Genomic DNA, 17,101 nt, shown 5'->3' with positions numbered 1-17,101 from the left:
TTTTGATTTCTCATGGGTGGTGGAGTGTATGTTGTTTGAGGGTTTTGGACATTTTGGCTTTTGTATGAAAGATTTGGATGGAACTTGGTGTTTTCATTGTAAAAATTTGAATAAGGGGTACCACTTTTGTAAGCTTGGAAAGCATTAACTTGTTCGGTTGTTCCCCTACACTCACTTGAGTCATGACCCAAGGTTCCACAATTCTCACATATCCCGCTTGGGATTGATGAGGATGCCGTCATGGCATTGACATGATGCTTTGATGATTTTGAGCTTTCCTCAAGTCTAGCCATAGCTTGTTCAAACTTCAAGTTGATTGTGTCAATGTGAGCACTAAGTTGAGCACCCAATTGAGTAACGGTGTCCACTTCATACTTTCCTCCTCTAGTAGCCTTGCGAGGCCTACTATATTGTGAATTATGGACCGCCATTTCCTCAATCTTGTTCCATGTTTGATTGTCATCAACTTCGGTGAACATTCCATTTGATCCCATATTGAGAATGTTCCTAGAATCTTCATATAAACCATTCCAAAATTGTTGCACTAAAAACCATTCGCTAAGTCCATGGTGAGGACATGAGCGACAAATACCTTTGAACCGCTCCCAAGCTTCATACAAAGATTCTTCATCCCTTTGCTTAAAACTCGTAATTTGAGCTCTTAGCATATTGGTCTTTTCCGGTGGGTAGAATTTTTTGTAGAAAGCTAGAGCTAGCTTCTTCCAAGAATCTATTCCAAGGGTGGCCTTATCAAGGCCCTTCAACCATTGCTTTGCGGTGCCGATTAACGAAAAAGGAAATAAGACCCATCTTATTTGTTCTTGAGTCACGCCCGTTTGAGAGATAGCTTCACAATAATCGCAAAAGGTTTCCATATGAGAATGAGGGTCCTCACTAGGCATTCCCCCGAATTGGCTCCTCTCAACTAGTTGAATGAAGGCGGACTTGGCAATAAAGTTTCCGGTAAGATGTTGTGGGGTAGGAGTACCATTTGGTAAATCCTCCTCGGTGGGTATAGAGTGTGACGAGAATTTAGGCATTGTAGGTGGATTTTGTGTGGTATTGTTTAATGGGTTTTCTTCTCCTTCTATTGCGAAAGGATTGACAAACTCACTAGTGGGTTGAACAACTTCACCAACACCTCCCAAATTCCTCCTAACAAGTCTCCTATTATTCGTCAAGGTTCTCTCGATTTCACGGTCAAAAGGTAACAAATCTCTTTGTAACCTTCTAGACATGCAAAATATCAAACAACTCGAAAACAATTAGAACAAACCTTGAGGAGTTTTACTTCCCAAGGTGAAAAAGACACAACTAAAAACAATAAAAGAAATCTTAAATCAATTAAACACCGTCCCCGGCAACGGCGCCATTTTTGATCGAGTCCATTTCGTGTTCACAATTAAGCATATGTGGTCGTTGGTCAATGGTCGATACAAAACACAATTTATACTTCACAAACAACTCTACAATTAGTAAAGAGGCAAGTAAAGGTCGGATCCCAAGGGACGGGTATTGAAATGAAGATTCTATTGTAACTAGTGGTGTCTAGGGGTGTCACAAATTGGGTTGATGTAGAAGGTTACTAAACTAAGATAGCAATGAAAATAAACTAACAAGGTAAATAAAATAAGGGGTGTAAACAATTGATTAAAAGCACTAGGGTGTCATGGGTTCATAGGGGAATCATGGGATATGATCATACAAACATGTTCTCAAATTATAAGCAAGCAATTATTGTTGTGATGGATTGAGTTGGGTTATATCTTACAATCCTAGGAAAGTTTGGGTCCCGGAGCCGAATCTCTTGGATTGTACAACACCTACAAGTCGACTTAATCTTCCCTACTTAACACATGCATGGTCTAACAAGACTCGAGTTGGGTTATGTCTTACAAGTCAAGTTGAAAGGATAGAAGATGATAGTAAATGCAAGGATTCATAGGCTTAGCATTTCATCAAATATAACATGTGCATGTATTAAGATCAAAACAAGCAAGCAAATAAGATATGAAAGCATATTAATTTAAGCATGAATCATTCCCCATGTTGGTTTCCCTAATCACCCATTAAACCCTAGCTAAGAGACTACTCACTCATTATCATATTGATCATGCTAGAAAGGTTGTCAATCATACTAACATAATGAAACATGATGAATAAATGAAAGTAATTAGCAATAATTAAAAAGGGATTAAGAGATTATACCTACTAATGATTCCAATAATAAAGCAAGAATAATAGAAGTACTTGAATCCTAGATTGAGAGGTTGTCAATCTCCCAATAATAACCCAAATAATCTTCAATTACCCAAAATAAAGTAAGAACTAGAGAGAGATTAAAGAACTAAAACTTGGATTAAAACTTGATTAATATTTGATTACAATATTGAAGAGAGATTTGATTGATATTAACTACACTAATTATTGATAAGAAGAACATGCTCCTCTAATTAGACTAATGGGGTATTTATAGTGAAAATTAGGGAGGATGCATTAGGGTTAACTAAGGGCTAAACTAGTAATTACACTTTTTAAGTTGAGCAAGGAGACTCAGGATTCTCCGAGAGAAGGGCTTCTCTTATCGTTGCTAGAAGAGTGAAAACGTGCTGTGCTGCAATCCGTGCGGATGGGAGTCGGGACGGCCGGATCTGGGCTGAGGAATCCGAGCGGATTCTTGGGCAAGACGCTCGGATTGGCGAGGGGGAATTCGAGCGGATTCCTTTGTGGGACGCCTGACGTGTGCTTGGGCGGACGGACGGATTGTGTACAATCCGTTCGGATTGTTTGTCAGCATCTTTTCTTCTTCTTTTCTTCCCTTTTCTTCATGAATTCCTTGGGGATTTCCTTGGGGACTCAAGGATCCTTTTCTCAACATTGCTCTTCTACTATGCTATGTACAAAGGCCTTCTAGTCTTGTCTCTCCTTGATGCTTGGTCATTGAATATGATCAATTTAGCCTTGTTTTGCCATGAAAATGCAAGATTCTTACTCCTTTCCTACCAAGGGATCAAAATCTCAAAGAATATGCAAAACAAAGAACTAAAGATAAGAAATGACCCAAATAGGCACTAAAAAGCATGAAAACAATGGTAATTCGGGGGCTAAATATGCGCCAATTATGGTCACATCAAAAATCAATAAACATACCAAATCAATCAAAATTAATCATGCAACTTTATATTTGATGTCCATATCATATATACAACATTAGGGAAAAATTTCATGCCATAAAATTCATTTTAGCTATTTTTGCTAAAAATAGTCACTATTTATATCATTTTAACCATTAAAATTATAAATCATGCATAATAAATCACATTTATCTCAAATTTTATATACAATCTGTAAAATATGCATGTGACATTATATTAAAATTTCATGGCCTGTGTCAAAGTTTAACTATTTTTAGTCATTTAACCTTCATTTATAGCATTTTTATCACATAAAAATCATAAATCATGCAATATTAATCACATTAATACGAAATTTTACATACAATAATTAAAATATGCATGTGAGGTCATACTAAAATTTCATGGTAAGTTTCAAAGTTTAACTATTTTTAGTAAATAAAAGTTCATTTTACTCGTTAAAATATAATTATTTCACTAAAAATTATTAAAATAAGCAATAATCATCCATAAATCATCAAAATGACCTAAAAATATTTTAGAACCAGAATTTATAACATGCATGTAAATTTCTTGGCCTATCTCATATGTCACAAATTTCTAGTTTTTATTTTGTTATCAAATAACTCATAAAAAACCATAAAATGATATGCATGCAACATCAAAGATTTGATACCAATTGTTAGGTTTATATAACCCCTATTAGACTCATCTAATCATAAAATAAATTACTCATAATTTATGTTCATTTGGATCTAGTTGCATGCATGATAAAAGGAACAAAAAGAGGAAAAATCGATTCCTACTTACATGAATGTGAACCGAAATTTGGGCACAAGTGTAGGACTCCTTCCTACACTTGATCTTGAGCTAGAACATATTTGGATGATCCTCCAAAACTTCAAGCATCCAAAGAAGAATGCATCCTCTTAGTTGCACAAAAAAAAAACAATCCCTTAATACCACTAATCTTATTAACTAGATAATGTTAGTAGTAAACCTTAAATGATAGATCTAATATTCTTATTACTACACTTAGTAATATTATGTAATATTAGATATTTAGAACAAGCTAACATAAAACTATTTTTATGGTTTTTCTAGTGAGAGAAGGAGATAAGATCATTTTATGAATGAATAAAACAAAATAAGAACAACTTGTTCTTATTTGTGTGTGTGTGTGGGGGGGGGGGGGGTTTGTTGCTAGGGAAGAGTAATTGCTCTTATCAATTCTCTTTTTCACTTTACAAGAAAAGTTAGAATAGGTGTAGGTATCTTTCATGCAATAGGGTCATCATTATGTTCCATTTAGCATAAAATAATCACCCACTAACCCCTACATAAACCGGTTTTAGCCACTCAAAATGGACACCATATTATTTTTGTCATTTGTCATTTGTAATAGGCTGTGACATGTGACATGTAACATATCATTAGTAATATAAATGCACATTTAACTAATTAAATATCATTATATATCAAATAAATTACAATTAACAAATTAACAAGTAATTCATAATTACATGTATATAAAATGGGTCACATTAGGTCTAGTTGATATAATCTACAACATTTTGTAATTATAACTAACTAATTACTCTTATCTCAAATGTTTCATAAACATTAATCAATTTTAGTAATGTAACATATTAATTACTAAATCGAATCTTATTTAATCACATTACAATAAGATATATAATTCTCACTCATTTATAAAATTGTTCTATTTATGGATTTAATTAATTTGTATCGTTATACAATTAATTAATTAATCTATTAAGTGAATTGTCCTATAGGTGTGAACTTAAGGGATCAACTGACCACCACCGTCAAACGACAGTAATGTCAAACTCTAGTTAGTCAATCATTACCGATTAATGTTGATCAGTTGACTATATATTGAATCATCCCCTTTTGTATTCTTGTTATGAGATTTAATATGTGATCGTACTATTGTTGAGGACACATACTCCAACATGATAGGGGGAGAGAGTTATTTAAAATCTATTTTCCATGTTATATCACCTACTAAATTAGCGGAAGACTGTCTCTCAGGAGACCTACTAGAATGAAAATTGTAGAAATGATTTTATCTTTTTCCTCAAACCAATCTTCAACAATTACGAGTCTTCATCAATGGTGACCGAAGAACTAAAGCATCACCCCATCACGCCACCATTATTACAACCACCCTTGAGATCCATGGCACACACCTGACCGTCATCCGTCATTTACCGCTATTATTTCGTTGAGATTTCGCCTTAGCTTCCATGGATTCTTCCGCTTTCAAGTTGGAATTTTCTCAATCAAATTGTAAACGACAACGTTGTTTTTGACCAAATATAAATTGCTGTAATTCTTATCTTATATGATGGATTTGTATACTTCATTGATGAATGATTTTTTTTTTAAGGAAATAGCTTATAGAAATGGGTATAAGATTAATTGGGTAGGAGTACTAAATGTCGTTTGCTTTTCTGGGTGTGAGTGTTTTTAAGAAATCAATTTACTTTTATTTAAATCAATCATAACCGTTAATTCCTCAGTAAAACAACAAGTGACAGTACTTTGAAGCATGGGAGAGAAACCGCGCTCGTTTGACACGACCATAGAAAACATATGAAAAATCGTCTAACCAAAAAACCCTCGTTATAGTCCCCACCTAGGTTGCACGAACACGCCTAGTTTTGAGCGTTCCCGTGTCGGACACCGTGTCGGACACCGACACTCGTAGGACACGCCTGAAAACGTTCTGGACACGCCTTGAACCGTGTCCCCGGTTTTTATGTTAAAAGAAAACGTGTCGGACACGGTCCAACATGGTTGGACACGGCCCGTGTCCGCTGGACACACCAAATAAGCAGCTTTGAAATCAAAATCTCACTTTATCAGTTATCACAACATCTCACTTTTCCATTTTCCTCTTACATCTCACTTATCCCCTTTTTTTCTCTTGCATTGCGACGCCTTCCCGCCTCCCCTCGCCTCGGTCGGTCAGCCCACCCGAGCCTCCCCTCCCCGTGATCGGCCTCACCTGCGCGCCACGTAGCTCGCTTTTTCATTTTTTTCTAATTTCTCAATCTATATTTTATTTCTATATTAATCTCTATATATATTATACATAATAATAAGTTTCTAAATAATCAAATTAATCAAAATCAATCGTTATAATTATTATTGTTGTTGTTATTAAATTTGGGGGTTTTAAATTTGGGGATTGTTGATTTTTCGGAAGTTAGGGTTTGTTTGATTTAGGGATAATTTTCGGAAGCGAATAACTGAGTTGTTATTCCCACTTATTGAAAGAAGTTTAATGAATAATTACAATGGTGCAAAGGATGATCCGTGAACTCCCTTTTTTTAGCTTTTGGTGAGCATTGTTTGTCCAACTTATTTCTGGTGCCTTTTAATATTAATATATTTTGCGGAAAATATTCGGTTTGATGACTATGGTGAATAGTATTGTAAGACTCGAATTTGGGTTTGTAATTTGGAACCTTTGATACTTTTTATTTAATTTTGTAAGACTTGAATGCTTATTTAAATTTGGGTTTGTAATTTGGAAATTTGTAGCTTTTAAGACATGTTGATTTTAATGTATAAGACATTAATATTGGTTGTCATTTTACGATTTTGTGGCTTTTAAATGTTTAAATGACCAAAGTTTAGACGTTGGTTATAATGTTCTTCAAATTCTCTTTATTTTAATATGTATATTGATTTTTTTTTGCCGTGTCCGTGTCCTGAAAATTTTGAAGTGCCGTGTCGCGTGTCCGTGTCGTGTCCGTGTCCGTGTCCGTGTCCGTTTTCGTGCAACCTAGGTCCCCACCCCCAACTAATGACTCAACCTTGTAGATTTGGAGGGAAACCCAAAGACCCAAAAAATTTCAATTGGAAGGGCAACGCAAGAGTGAGTGAGCGAGCAACAGTACGCGAAGTCCGGAGTGCCCAAAGCTATTGTTAGAATAAACAATACCTGACCCTAATATTCCACAGTTGACAAATAAACACACCAATATTCATCCGACAACACCCTTCACACCTACTGCACCTTCCCTCCTAATTCATCAATTCCCAGGGATGTCGTCCAATGAGGGTGGCGGAGGAGTCGGACCGGACTTCGACCTCCCGGACGATGTGTTGGCGGTGATACCAACTGACCCCTATGACCAGCTTGACTTAGCTCGTAAAATTACTTCTATGGCTATCGCTTCCCGTGTTTCCAACCTCGAATCCGAAACTATTCGTCTTAAGGACAAAGTTCAGAATCAGGACCGCCTCATTTTTGAGCTTGAACAGAAATCTGCTCACCTTCATACAGCTTTCCAAGAGGCCGATTCTCGCTTTAAGCTTGTTGTTGATCAAAATGTTGCCTTTCTTTTCCCCTCTTTGCTTTTCTCTTTGTTTTTCAATCGTTGTTTTGTTTAATTAGATTGTTATTTGGTTTTCCAGATGAAATTGGTGCAGGAGAGGGATTCCTTGGCGGCCACTGTCAAGAAATTGACCAGGGACTTGGCAAAGGTTTGTTAATTACATTTACATACTCCCTCCGTCCTCATCATTTGTTTACCTATTCCATTTTGGATGTCTTAGTCAATTGTTTACCTTTCTCTTTTAGAAATGCCTTTGATGGAAAATGGGGTCCACTTGTCATCTAATAAGGGGCCCTTCTCTTTCCTTCGTCTTTGTGCCCAAACCAAAGGTAAACAGATACCACCGGGACGGAGGGAGTATGTTTCTTTTAGGCCCCCTTAAGGCCTTGAGGCAATGTTGGTTGTTAGTTCGATTGATTGTGTGTTATTCTTGATAGTCTAACATCAAAGGATACTTATTAGGTTTCACCCTTTCTAAATTGTTAGTGTCATGTTTGGTACATGAGATACATTCCAATCTTGTAAGGTTTAGCGAACCACTCATCACACTGCAATTTTTTGTCGAATAGGAATTACTATGGAATTTCAGTAAAGTTCGAGTGGAAGTGACAGCTGACCTTTTTTTTAGCAACGGTAAAATTTATGTATGGATTTATGTAGATGGTTGAGGAGATTGAGTTTAAAGGTTAATACGATATAAAAGGATTTGATAGGCATTTCAGTTTAGACCTTTTGTTAACTTAATCCTCATTGTTATTAGTTTCATAAGCAAAGCATCTGGTGATTTCAGCTTTCGATCAAGATGCTGCGTAATATTTGAGAACTATCCTCTTGGCAAGAATAGGGGTGAGCCTGCCGCATGGGTACATTTGACCTTTGTTACCTACTTCTAAGGGATCCTTGTCAGTTGCACTTTGCTGAGCTGCCTTTCTCGAATATAACCGCAAATAGATTGAGGGAGAGAGTAAACGTGGCCAAACCACCCTTTTTTCACCGTCGGAGTTAACAGAATGGTCAGCCATATGTCTGCTTGATTTTGGGATTTCTTTTGCATCATGGGAATATAATTTAGTAGCAAAAGTTTAGTCTTTATTCTTGAATGTAAGCTATAAAATTTGAGGGATTATAGTACCATTAAGAGGAATTTGATTTTGTCAGCTTCTATATATTTCTCCTTGGGAAGCGTGTACAATATTAATTGCATAAACCAATCTCTAAATCACGCTCTTGAAACTTATTTAAGTAGATGATTCAGGCGCATCATGCTTATGTGTATTTTCTCTTTTTATCTGTAAATCAATTATGTTGCCCAAGTATGTGCGCAGTTTAAAGTATCTGAGGTGGGTCGATTATGTGTGAATCAAAAGATACTCGCAAAGTTGAAGTAATAAAGTTGCATTGGCTAGGGGTTACCTTCAGATGGACGTGATTTTATCCTCTTTTCAGTTTTCATTACAAAACCTTGACAGTTGACATACATATTTATCTGGTTCATACTTCATTCCAGACTTCCAGTAATAGTATCTGACTGGAAATGTAGTGGCATTTGTAATCGTTGAGCTATATAGGTCATTTATGTTCTTAAGTTTCTATCTGGGATCAGAGTTCGAGCTTATCCTTTTCACTGTCTTCTGACGAGGAGCCTTATCCTAGAGAGATTGATACAGATATAGTTTAACAGTCTCTGCAGTTGGTTCTGTACAAGGCATTAATTTAATTATTGTAACCTAATCATAAGCTATTGTGAACATTTTTTACTCTATCCAACCATTTACTTTTGTACTTGTTATATAAGTTGAAAGAGAAAAGTGGTCTTCTCCAAATTTATCGTCACAGAAATCTGCCGTTTCAACCCGTTATCACTTCCTCCCGTGATTTTGTCATCCCTCCAGACCTGTCTTCAAACCATCACACTCCCTCTCCTCTCCTCCCCACCTCATCGTACTTATGTTCTCATCTTCTTTCACTTTCTTTCAGCCCCCTGCGAAGTTTTTCACCTTTCACTGTTCATTCTTTTCCTTTTGCGGCCCTTTTGTCAAGGACTTAACTGCGCAACATTATGATATATATAGGACTCTCTATTGAAGCCTCCGAATATTTAGAATGTGCTCTTTTTTTTTTTCTGTTTATTCTTCAAATTGCTGTGTCACTTTTTTTTTTTCATATATCTGGAGGATGGATGTGGTGGGTCGGTGGTGTTTGAGGGTTTCAATGGTGGATTCAAATGATATTTTGAGGCGGCGTTACTCTGACTCAACAGAGAAGTGTCATATCGGAACGTGCAAGAGTGTTTGACAGAGAAAATTGAAAATATGGCGAATTGGCGATATGGGAACAAGGTCGAACAAGTGTATTGGCCAATTTTTAAAATTTCGCTGGTGTGTTGGGGTCTTGGGGATCGTGGTGTGTGGGGTTGACAGTGGTGTGGATTATGTTGGCTTGATGAGAGATGGTAGAGTGGGGTTGGGTGCTGTAGCTGAGTCTGCGAGGATGGAATGAAGATATGTTTGTGACGTAAATAATCAACATTGATACTATATGATTCATACGTAGGCTCTTCCTATTTTGTTTCCCTTTGGTCTCCTATAGGAGAAGTGTTGGACTGGTAACTGTTGGGTATGGTTTCCATATCTATGTCCTTGATTGTCTTATTGAACACAGGTATGCACCCGAAGTGAAGAGTTGAAGTTAAATAGGAAGTGAGTAGGATAGGGAAGGGGTACTGAGCTAAGGGTATGGATAGTATCTTCCTCCCTTAAAGTTGCCAAACGAGCAAACATAATCAATAAAGTTGTCAACCCAAAAGACAATAGGGAGTAATAAATAACCTGTAGATTCTCAGCTGTAGTCTTGCCATCAACGCTGACCTTGCCGGTTAACATTTGTGGAGTACACTAACTAGATTGCGACGTAATTTTATTTTATTTTATTATTATTATTTTTTTAACTAGTAATGTGCTGTTAATTTGACCTGACCTTTTACTCATAATAGTCTTTTTTTTTTTTTTTTTGGCGTGCAGCTAGAGACATTCAAGAGACAACTTATGCAATCACTAAATGAAGAACCCTCAGTAAGTAATTCATGCTCACAATTGAAGCCTATCTCATTAAATGTTGTAGTCAGTATTGAATGTCGTCATTAGTAATGCTGTTTCAACTGCAGACTGAAGTGGTTGATATTGGGACATGTGATCAATCAGTTCCCAAAGCTTACCCGGACAAAGGTATCCCTCTTTAACAGTTTAACATATGGATTTTGTAGGTTGCATTTTATCACGATTCAAAATAAGTTGACGTGATTGATCATTTTGGTTTAGTATCCGTATCAGATTCTTATCCAAATTCGTTTTTGACTGTGGTTTGCACTTTACAGATGATGGAACAAATGGTCACACAAGGCATTATTCTATCAATGACACTACTGAAGCAAGACCTTTGACTGCTGAAGGTATGATTTTTGTTTTTGGGCTTACATGTTGGATTCTCGTAGTTTGGTTAGCTTGCTTGCTGTCTTTAAATCACTACTCTGATGCTTGATATGCAGCCATGAAGCAAGATGCTCAAAGATTTTCATTAACTCCATATCAGATCACCCCCAGGCTAACACCTACTGGAACTCCTAAAATTATTTCTACTGCTGTTTCACCCAGATCATATTCTACAGTTGGATCTCCTCAGAAGAACTCTGGTGCCACAACTCCGACTAACTTGCAATATGACGGGCGGAGTTCACTCTCATCATGGTACCCATCAAGTCAGCAATCATCAGCTGCAAACTCGCCACCTCGTGTCCGTGCATTGCCAGGTAATTATTATCTTTATGTAATTTTGCATCCTTGACGATCTGTAACCATCGCATAAATTCATGACTTAATACTCGCATTTTGGTAGACAATTTGTAATTTCGCAATGAATATTCAAGATATGGAGGAAAGTGAAAATCCCAAATGTCAAAAAGCGAGAATTCAAAACTGGAGTTAATATGTATAATTTGATATGTTTTTGCATGTAACATGTTGGCATTCTCAAATTAATATTTTGAACTTGTACTCCCTCGAGTCCCTCCATTCATTTGGATTCCATACAAACCCAAGTGACACAAAATTTAAGAACGAACAACAATACAAGGTTATAAATGGAAGAATGCAACTTGCGTTTTGTGGACGAGTCTAAATATGGTGGAACCCGTTTTGGTCACTTATCCTAAGACTTCTCCCCATTTAGTTCCTAGTCATTTGAACTTAATCAATGGACCTCTTCAATTAACTGAAAACCATCTTCAGTTATCACAGAGTATTACACCCATTTTGTTTAGATTCCATAATCTTTACTTTGCAAGTGTGATTGTCGTACCTGTCGTTTTGGAAACATCTTTGCAATCGTGCCTTTTCTAATACAATTCACCAAGATTGTCATATCATTTGGGCTTTTGAATTAAGCATTTCAAATTATGATGAGAAATATGTTTAGAAGAAGGTACTGAGATTTACCAGTAGTGTTAGAAATTGCCTTCTTGATTTCTGCCAAACAGCTCGTAAGATTGACGTTGATTACACAATTTCGGATAGAAGGTGTATTTTAAACTATTGAGGGAAATGATTACAAGGTTGCACTACATAATATTACCCCTGCATATGGCAGGGTAAAGAGGTCATATGTACATACTCTTACCCCTGTATAGGGTCGGGTAAGGAGGTCGGATGTACAGAAGTCGGATGTACAAAGTTCAACTAGGAGAATTTATATAAGAGGATTGCTGTACTACTGGAAATATGGGAGAAATGAAGCTTGGGACTTGCAAGCCATACAAGGTCCCAAGACGAACAAGATACATAGAATCTACCTTCGGGTGCATTTGCAAGCTGGGTGATGATAGGAGTCAAATTTACAAATAGATCTTCCTCCATATTTTTTTTCCAATCTATTTCATGAACTTGAGGGAATTGTGAATATATAACTATCAGCTCTGTCCAAGAGGCTAGCATGTTATGTAGCGGTCTTTGCACAATGGTCTTTTGCTGCTTTTTCTCTGGTGATAAGTTGGAACATTATGTCTATGCTAGCACTTGTTACTCATCTTGGATATGCTTGTACAATTTAGGTCGAACTCCGCGAATTGATGGGAAGGAATTTTTCCGCCTGGCTCGGTGAGTCTTAAGTTTCATCTTATATTTTGCAAAGCATTCTGTTTCCCAAGTCTGTGTTTACTATCATATTTCTGTAACAGGAGCCGTCTTTCATATGAGCAATTCAGTGCTTTTCTTTCCAACATCAAGGAGTTAAATGCTCAAAAGCAATCACGAGAGGTAATGTAACAGCTAAATTCTGGTTTAGAATATAACGTCTGTGTTATGCAGTAGTTTTAAGTTTTAATTATAATTGTCGCATGTGCAAGTTTATCCTTAATTTTACCTAATCCTAATACTGATATTATCCTTAATATTAGACTTTATTTAGGATGACAAATTGGATTTGCTTCAAAATGATAAGCAGCTCTATTTAGGAATTAGAATGACAAATTGGGTTTCAAATTCAAAGTACTTTAAACTTAATATGGCCTAGCTCTTTTTATATTATTTTAAGTTTTAACTAAAACATTGACGTGAAGGAATGTAACGTATGAGGTTATACATTACAGGTATTGTAGCTGATAAACTTAAGAGTCTTCTCTAAATCTAATAGAACTAACTTGAACGCAATCCCTAGTGGGGATTACACCAAAAAAAGTGTCAACTGTGATTTTTTAATCATTCTCTTTCCTTTGTTATAGCAGACAATAGTAAAACAGTGAAGATATGACTTGGAAAGAGGGGAATATTGTTTTCAGTTTATGTTGAGTTTATTTCGAGGCCACATGTGATTGATGTGTAGTATTTTTAATCCCTTGACTAATTGTTTTGCACATCTTGTATGGTACTAAAATGTGACATTCGTTGTGGATGCGGTAATGTCCATGAAATATGGGTATTGGGATATTGTGGACATAATTTAACAAATTGCGTCCAATGCGGCCGAAATTTAGAAAACGTTTGCAAAATATGTTACTTCTTTTCTTCTTAAACATGAAATTTGAGCTGATTCCCATGTTTAAGTCTGTATCCAGCCTCATATGTCCTCATTTCTTACAAAAGTACACGTCATTGCAAATAAAACATTAATTTCTAATCTTTCCTTTTTTTTCATAAACATGTGAATCATTGATTAGGTTATGTCATTAAACTTAATAATTGTCACAATTTAATTGGGCCAATCTCGGGTCGGGTCAATATAGGCTCCGGTCCGGTCGGGTTCGGGTCATGTCATTTTACAGGTTGTCATTGGGCCAGGTCATTTTCGATTTGCAAAATTCTCGGTTCTATCGAGTCGGGTCGGGTTTGCTCTGCTCGGGTTCGGGTTGGGTAAGACTTGTCAGCTCTAGCAGCGGAGATGACTGTACGATAAGCTTGTACACTCGGTATACCTTGATTTCTTTTCTTTTTTTTTTTAATAAAAAAATTCGAGGAAATCTAGAAAGTGGGAAGAAGAAGATAGAAAAAAAAAGGGAAGGTTAGAGGGAGATGACTAATGCTTTTACGTTTCAGTTTGACCAAAGCAAATAAAACATTAATTTCTAATCTTTCATTCATTGCAGGAAACCTTGAGGAAAGCAGAAGACATATTTGGTTCAGATAACAAAGATCTATATGTTTCATTTCAAGGACTGCTCAGCCGCAATCCTCATTAGTACCGAAAGTGTTTACTGCAGCTTGTGGTGAGCCTTAATAATCTTTATTTCTTCACACTTCATGTTCGATGGTTGCAATATGTCATTTCGCAAATGCATGGTTTTCATTATTCAAGCTCTTTTGAAACTATGAAGTTTGAAGTATCATTGTAGTTTCATACCAGATTTCCTTTGAAAATATCATTGAGAGCCAACCTTCACTACATTCAGCCAACGTGTCGAACTTTAAAATGCAGATCATATTTTCTTCCTGTATTGCCTCTTGATTCAGCTGATATGGCTAATGGAGGACATACTCCCCCATACATGAATTTCACACATATATAAAACCCCATTATTTTTGTGACACGCGATTTGCTATATGCATGGATGAAAGAGTTTTTATGAAAACAATATTCCTGAATATAAGCTGCTCTTATTTGCATGGTCTTCCATTAAACTACCAATCTATCATAGCTCCGATTTATACACCTTTCCCATACTCCCAATCTAATTATAACTTCTGGACTTTTAGATTCCGGAATGAATATGTGACTAAAATGAAGACAAATAGGTAGCAATATCAATATTCAATATTATTAATTAAAATTTAAAAGGTAAACATACTTTCTGACCCATCTACCCTAACTCCCAACTCACCTCTCAACCCTAGCCCACACCCACCACTGACAAACCCATGCGCCACCACTCACGACCTCACCCCACTGATCATAGCCCCACTCTCCACGCCCCACTCTCCACGCCCCACTAGAAGGCGCGACCAGCCGAGGTTGACGGAAGTCGGGTCTGGTTGCAAATAGGTGGCGTGACTGGTGAGAAGATTCAGAAAATCCTATTCATCATCATTGGTGGCGGTGATGCTGGAAGTTGGTATGTGAATGGAGAGAGAGGCATGGATCAAGGGTGGGGAGGACGTTTAGGGTTGGGGAGCTCTGGTTGGCCGGTGGGCAGGTTGGACGGAGGATAAAGTCTTGATTGGAGATATGGTAGGTGTAACTTGTAAGGGAGAAGGCGTGGTTGGAGTTAGGGAAGATAAATGTTGAGGATGTGATGGGAGTTGGATGTTGGTTGGGGAGAAATGTCAATTAAGAGTAAAACGAGAAAATACAAAAAACACGAAAAGATGTAATAAGAAACACTTTAAAGAAGAATAAATATGAAGGACATGGGGAATGCAATTGCTAGGTTATGTAAAAAGGGTAATTAATCTTCCTCTGTTTTTTTGCATGAACCATGAGTAAATAAATTTTACAAAAGGTGACGTATCTGTGTCGTGTTCTTGGGTCAAGACATTTGTGTGGACGGTATCTGTGTGTCACTTAATTTTTAAAACAACTTGTCAGACACTCGACACCGTATCAATGAGTCAATGAGTGAGGAACGTAGGTGTAGTAGTTAGGACAATTTGGTAAACGTATTATATGGGTATTGCTCTTTCATGTACATAATTTACTCAATCATGTACATGATTTCCTTCTTTGCCCCTCCCATTCCAACACCCTCTTTTCATTGTTCTTTTAATTAATTTTCCCTTTCCAACTTCCTCCCTTCACCTCTCAACCACCAGATCCACCATCCATCCACCATGCCACCCTCCTCCACCGCCCCCTCCCCTACTTACGGCAGCCCAGAGCCCCCGCTTACGAAAAGTTAACTCCGAAATACCAAGTTTAAGAAACAACGAATGTATGCTCACTGGGAATGGCGGGAAATGATTCTAGCAAATTCATAAAGATTGAGCATATTGATGCAATGACATTTAACTCTAAATTTTGTAAAACTCCATAGCATGCCCTGATTCAAATTCTACAGCAGAATATTTAATCTGAACCAATATCCCCAATCACCCCTACTTCTCCATAAATCCTCTCTTTACATCTACTTAATTTAATTCAAAAATATTGATGTCGTAACTATTAATAATGAAACTAGAAATAGAACTTATTGAATTAAGATCCATATGATTACTGAAAAGAGAGGATTTGTTTTTTTTTTCAAGATGAAGGGCAAGGTAGGGAATAGTTGTGAAAAAAAGTCCATGAAAGAGTAAAATCTGTACATAAAAGAGCAATTACGTATTATATGGGAAGAAAAGATAAGGGAAGAACAAAGTAGAACATACCAAAAGAAAAAACGAGAAAACAAAGAATGGGGGTACTAAAAAATGGGGAACTCTTTGATCTGAAACTATTGTCACTGTATTTGCAGGTGATGTTTAACCTTCAGCAGTTTGCGAATCAATATGTTGACAACCAGATGTAATAGACGTTACCTCACATTCGGCCTGTGTTGACTGAGGAGCTAATTCTAGGAAGGTTTGACGGTAAAAGTAGAATCAAATCAACAAGAGGAGCTTTTCATCAAGTCATCTGATATGTAATTTATATTTGTTCTAGGGATTGTTCAATGAAGCTGATTTCTACAATCCCTTGGCTAAGCAAGTAGTGCTGTATTGTTGTGTCGCTTAACACTTGTATGATTTTAATGTAAGTTTTGAATCAGATTCAGTTAAGATTGTATGCTGGAAAGAAGTATATGTGAATAAGGATATTATCCATGTTTTCTTTAGACATCTCGTGCATCTACAAGTAAATTATACCATGCACTCAGGAGCTAGGTTGTACCAAAACGGACACGAACACGACACGGACACGTGACACGGCATCCCATGAAATTTAGGACACGGGACACGACATTTAAATTTAATAAAATATATATTCTATAGTTATATATGTGATTTTATTTTTGAAAAATATTGAATATTAAATTTAAATAAGTGAAAGTAAAACTTACGTTAATTATAACTCATTTCCAAAACCAAAACCAAAACCAAAACCAACCTATAATCAATTTATTTCGACATCTCATTA

The 17,101-nt window shown here is 36.6% G+C and overlaps 1 protein-coding gene and 1 non-coding gene across 2 annotated transcripts; both read left to right on the top strand.

The window, feature by feature from the left end:
• Positions 1 to 561: 561 nt before the first annotated feature.
• On the top strand, positions 562 to 668 carry LOC141616462 (small nucleolar RNA R71). The gene has a single exon (XR_012530809.1). It is a non-coding gene; the product is annotated as a small nucleolar RNA R71 (small nucleolar RNA).
• A 6,311-nt stretch (positions 669 to 6,979) lies between these two features.
• On the top strand, positions 6,980 to 16,803 carry LOC141611908 (uncharacterized protein At4g15545). Its single transcript, XM_074430560.1, has 10 exons — positions 6,980 to 7,502; positions 7,587 to 7,655; positions 10,528 to 10,578; positions 10,671 to 10,731; positions 10,881 to 10,955; positions 11,052 to 11,312; positions 12,609 to 12,654; positions 12,735 to 12,813; positions 14,139 to 14,258; positions 16,440 to 16,803. The coding sequence occupies exons 1-9, from the start codon at positions 7,215 to 7,217 to the stop codon at positions 14,229 to 14,231; spliced, it is 1,023 nt and encodes a 340-aa protein (XP_074286661.1). The 5' UTR covers positions 6,980 to 7,214; the 3' UTR covers positions 14,232 to 14,258; positions 16,440 to 16,803.
• The last annotated feature ends 298 nt before the right edge of the window (positions 16,804 to 17,101 follow it).

Source organism: Silene latifolia, chromosome 11, assembly GCF_048544455.1.
Source record: "Silene latifolia isolate original U9 population chromosome 11, ASM4854445v1, whole genome shotgun sequence".
In the NCBI taxonomy this organism is placed as follows: Eukaryota; Viridiplantae; Streptophyta; class Magnoliopsida; order Caryophyllales; family Caryophyllaceae; genus Silene; species Silene latifolia.
This window is presented reverse-complemented; position numbering and strand designations above follow the sequence as displayed.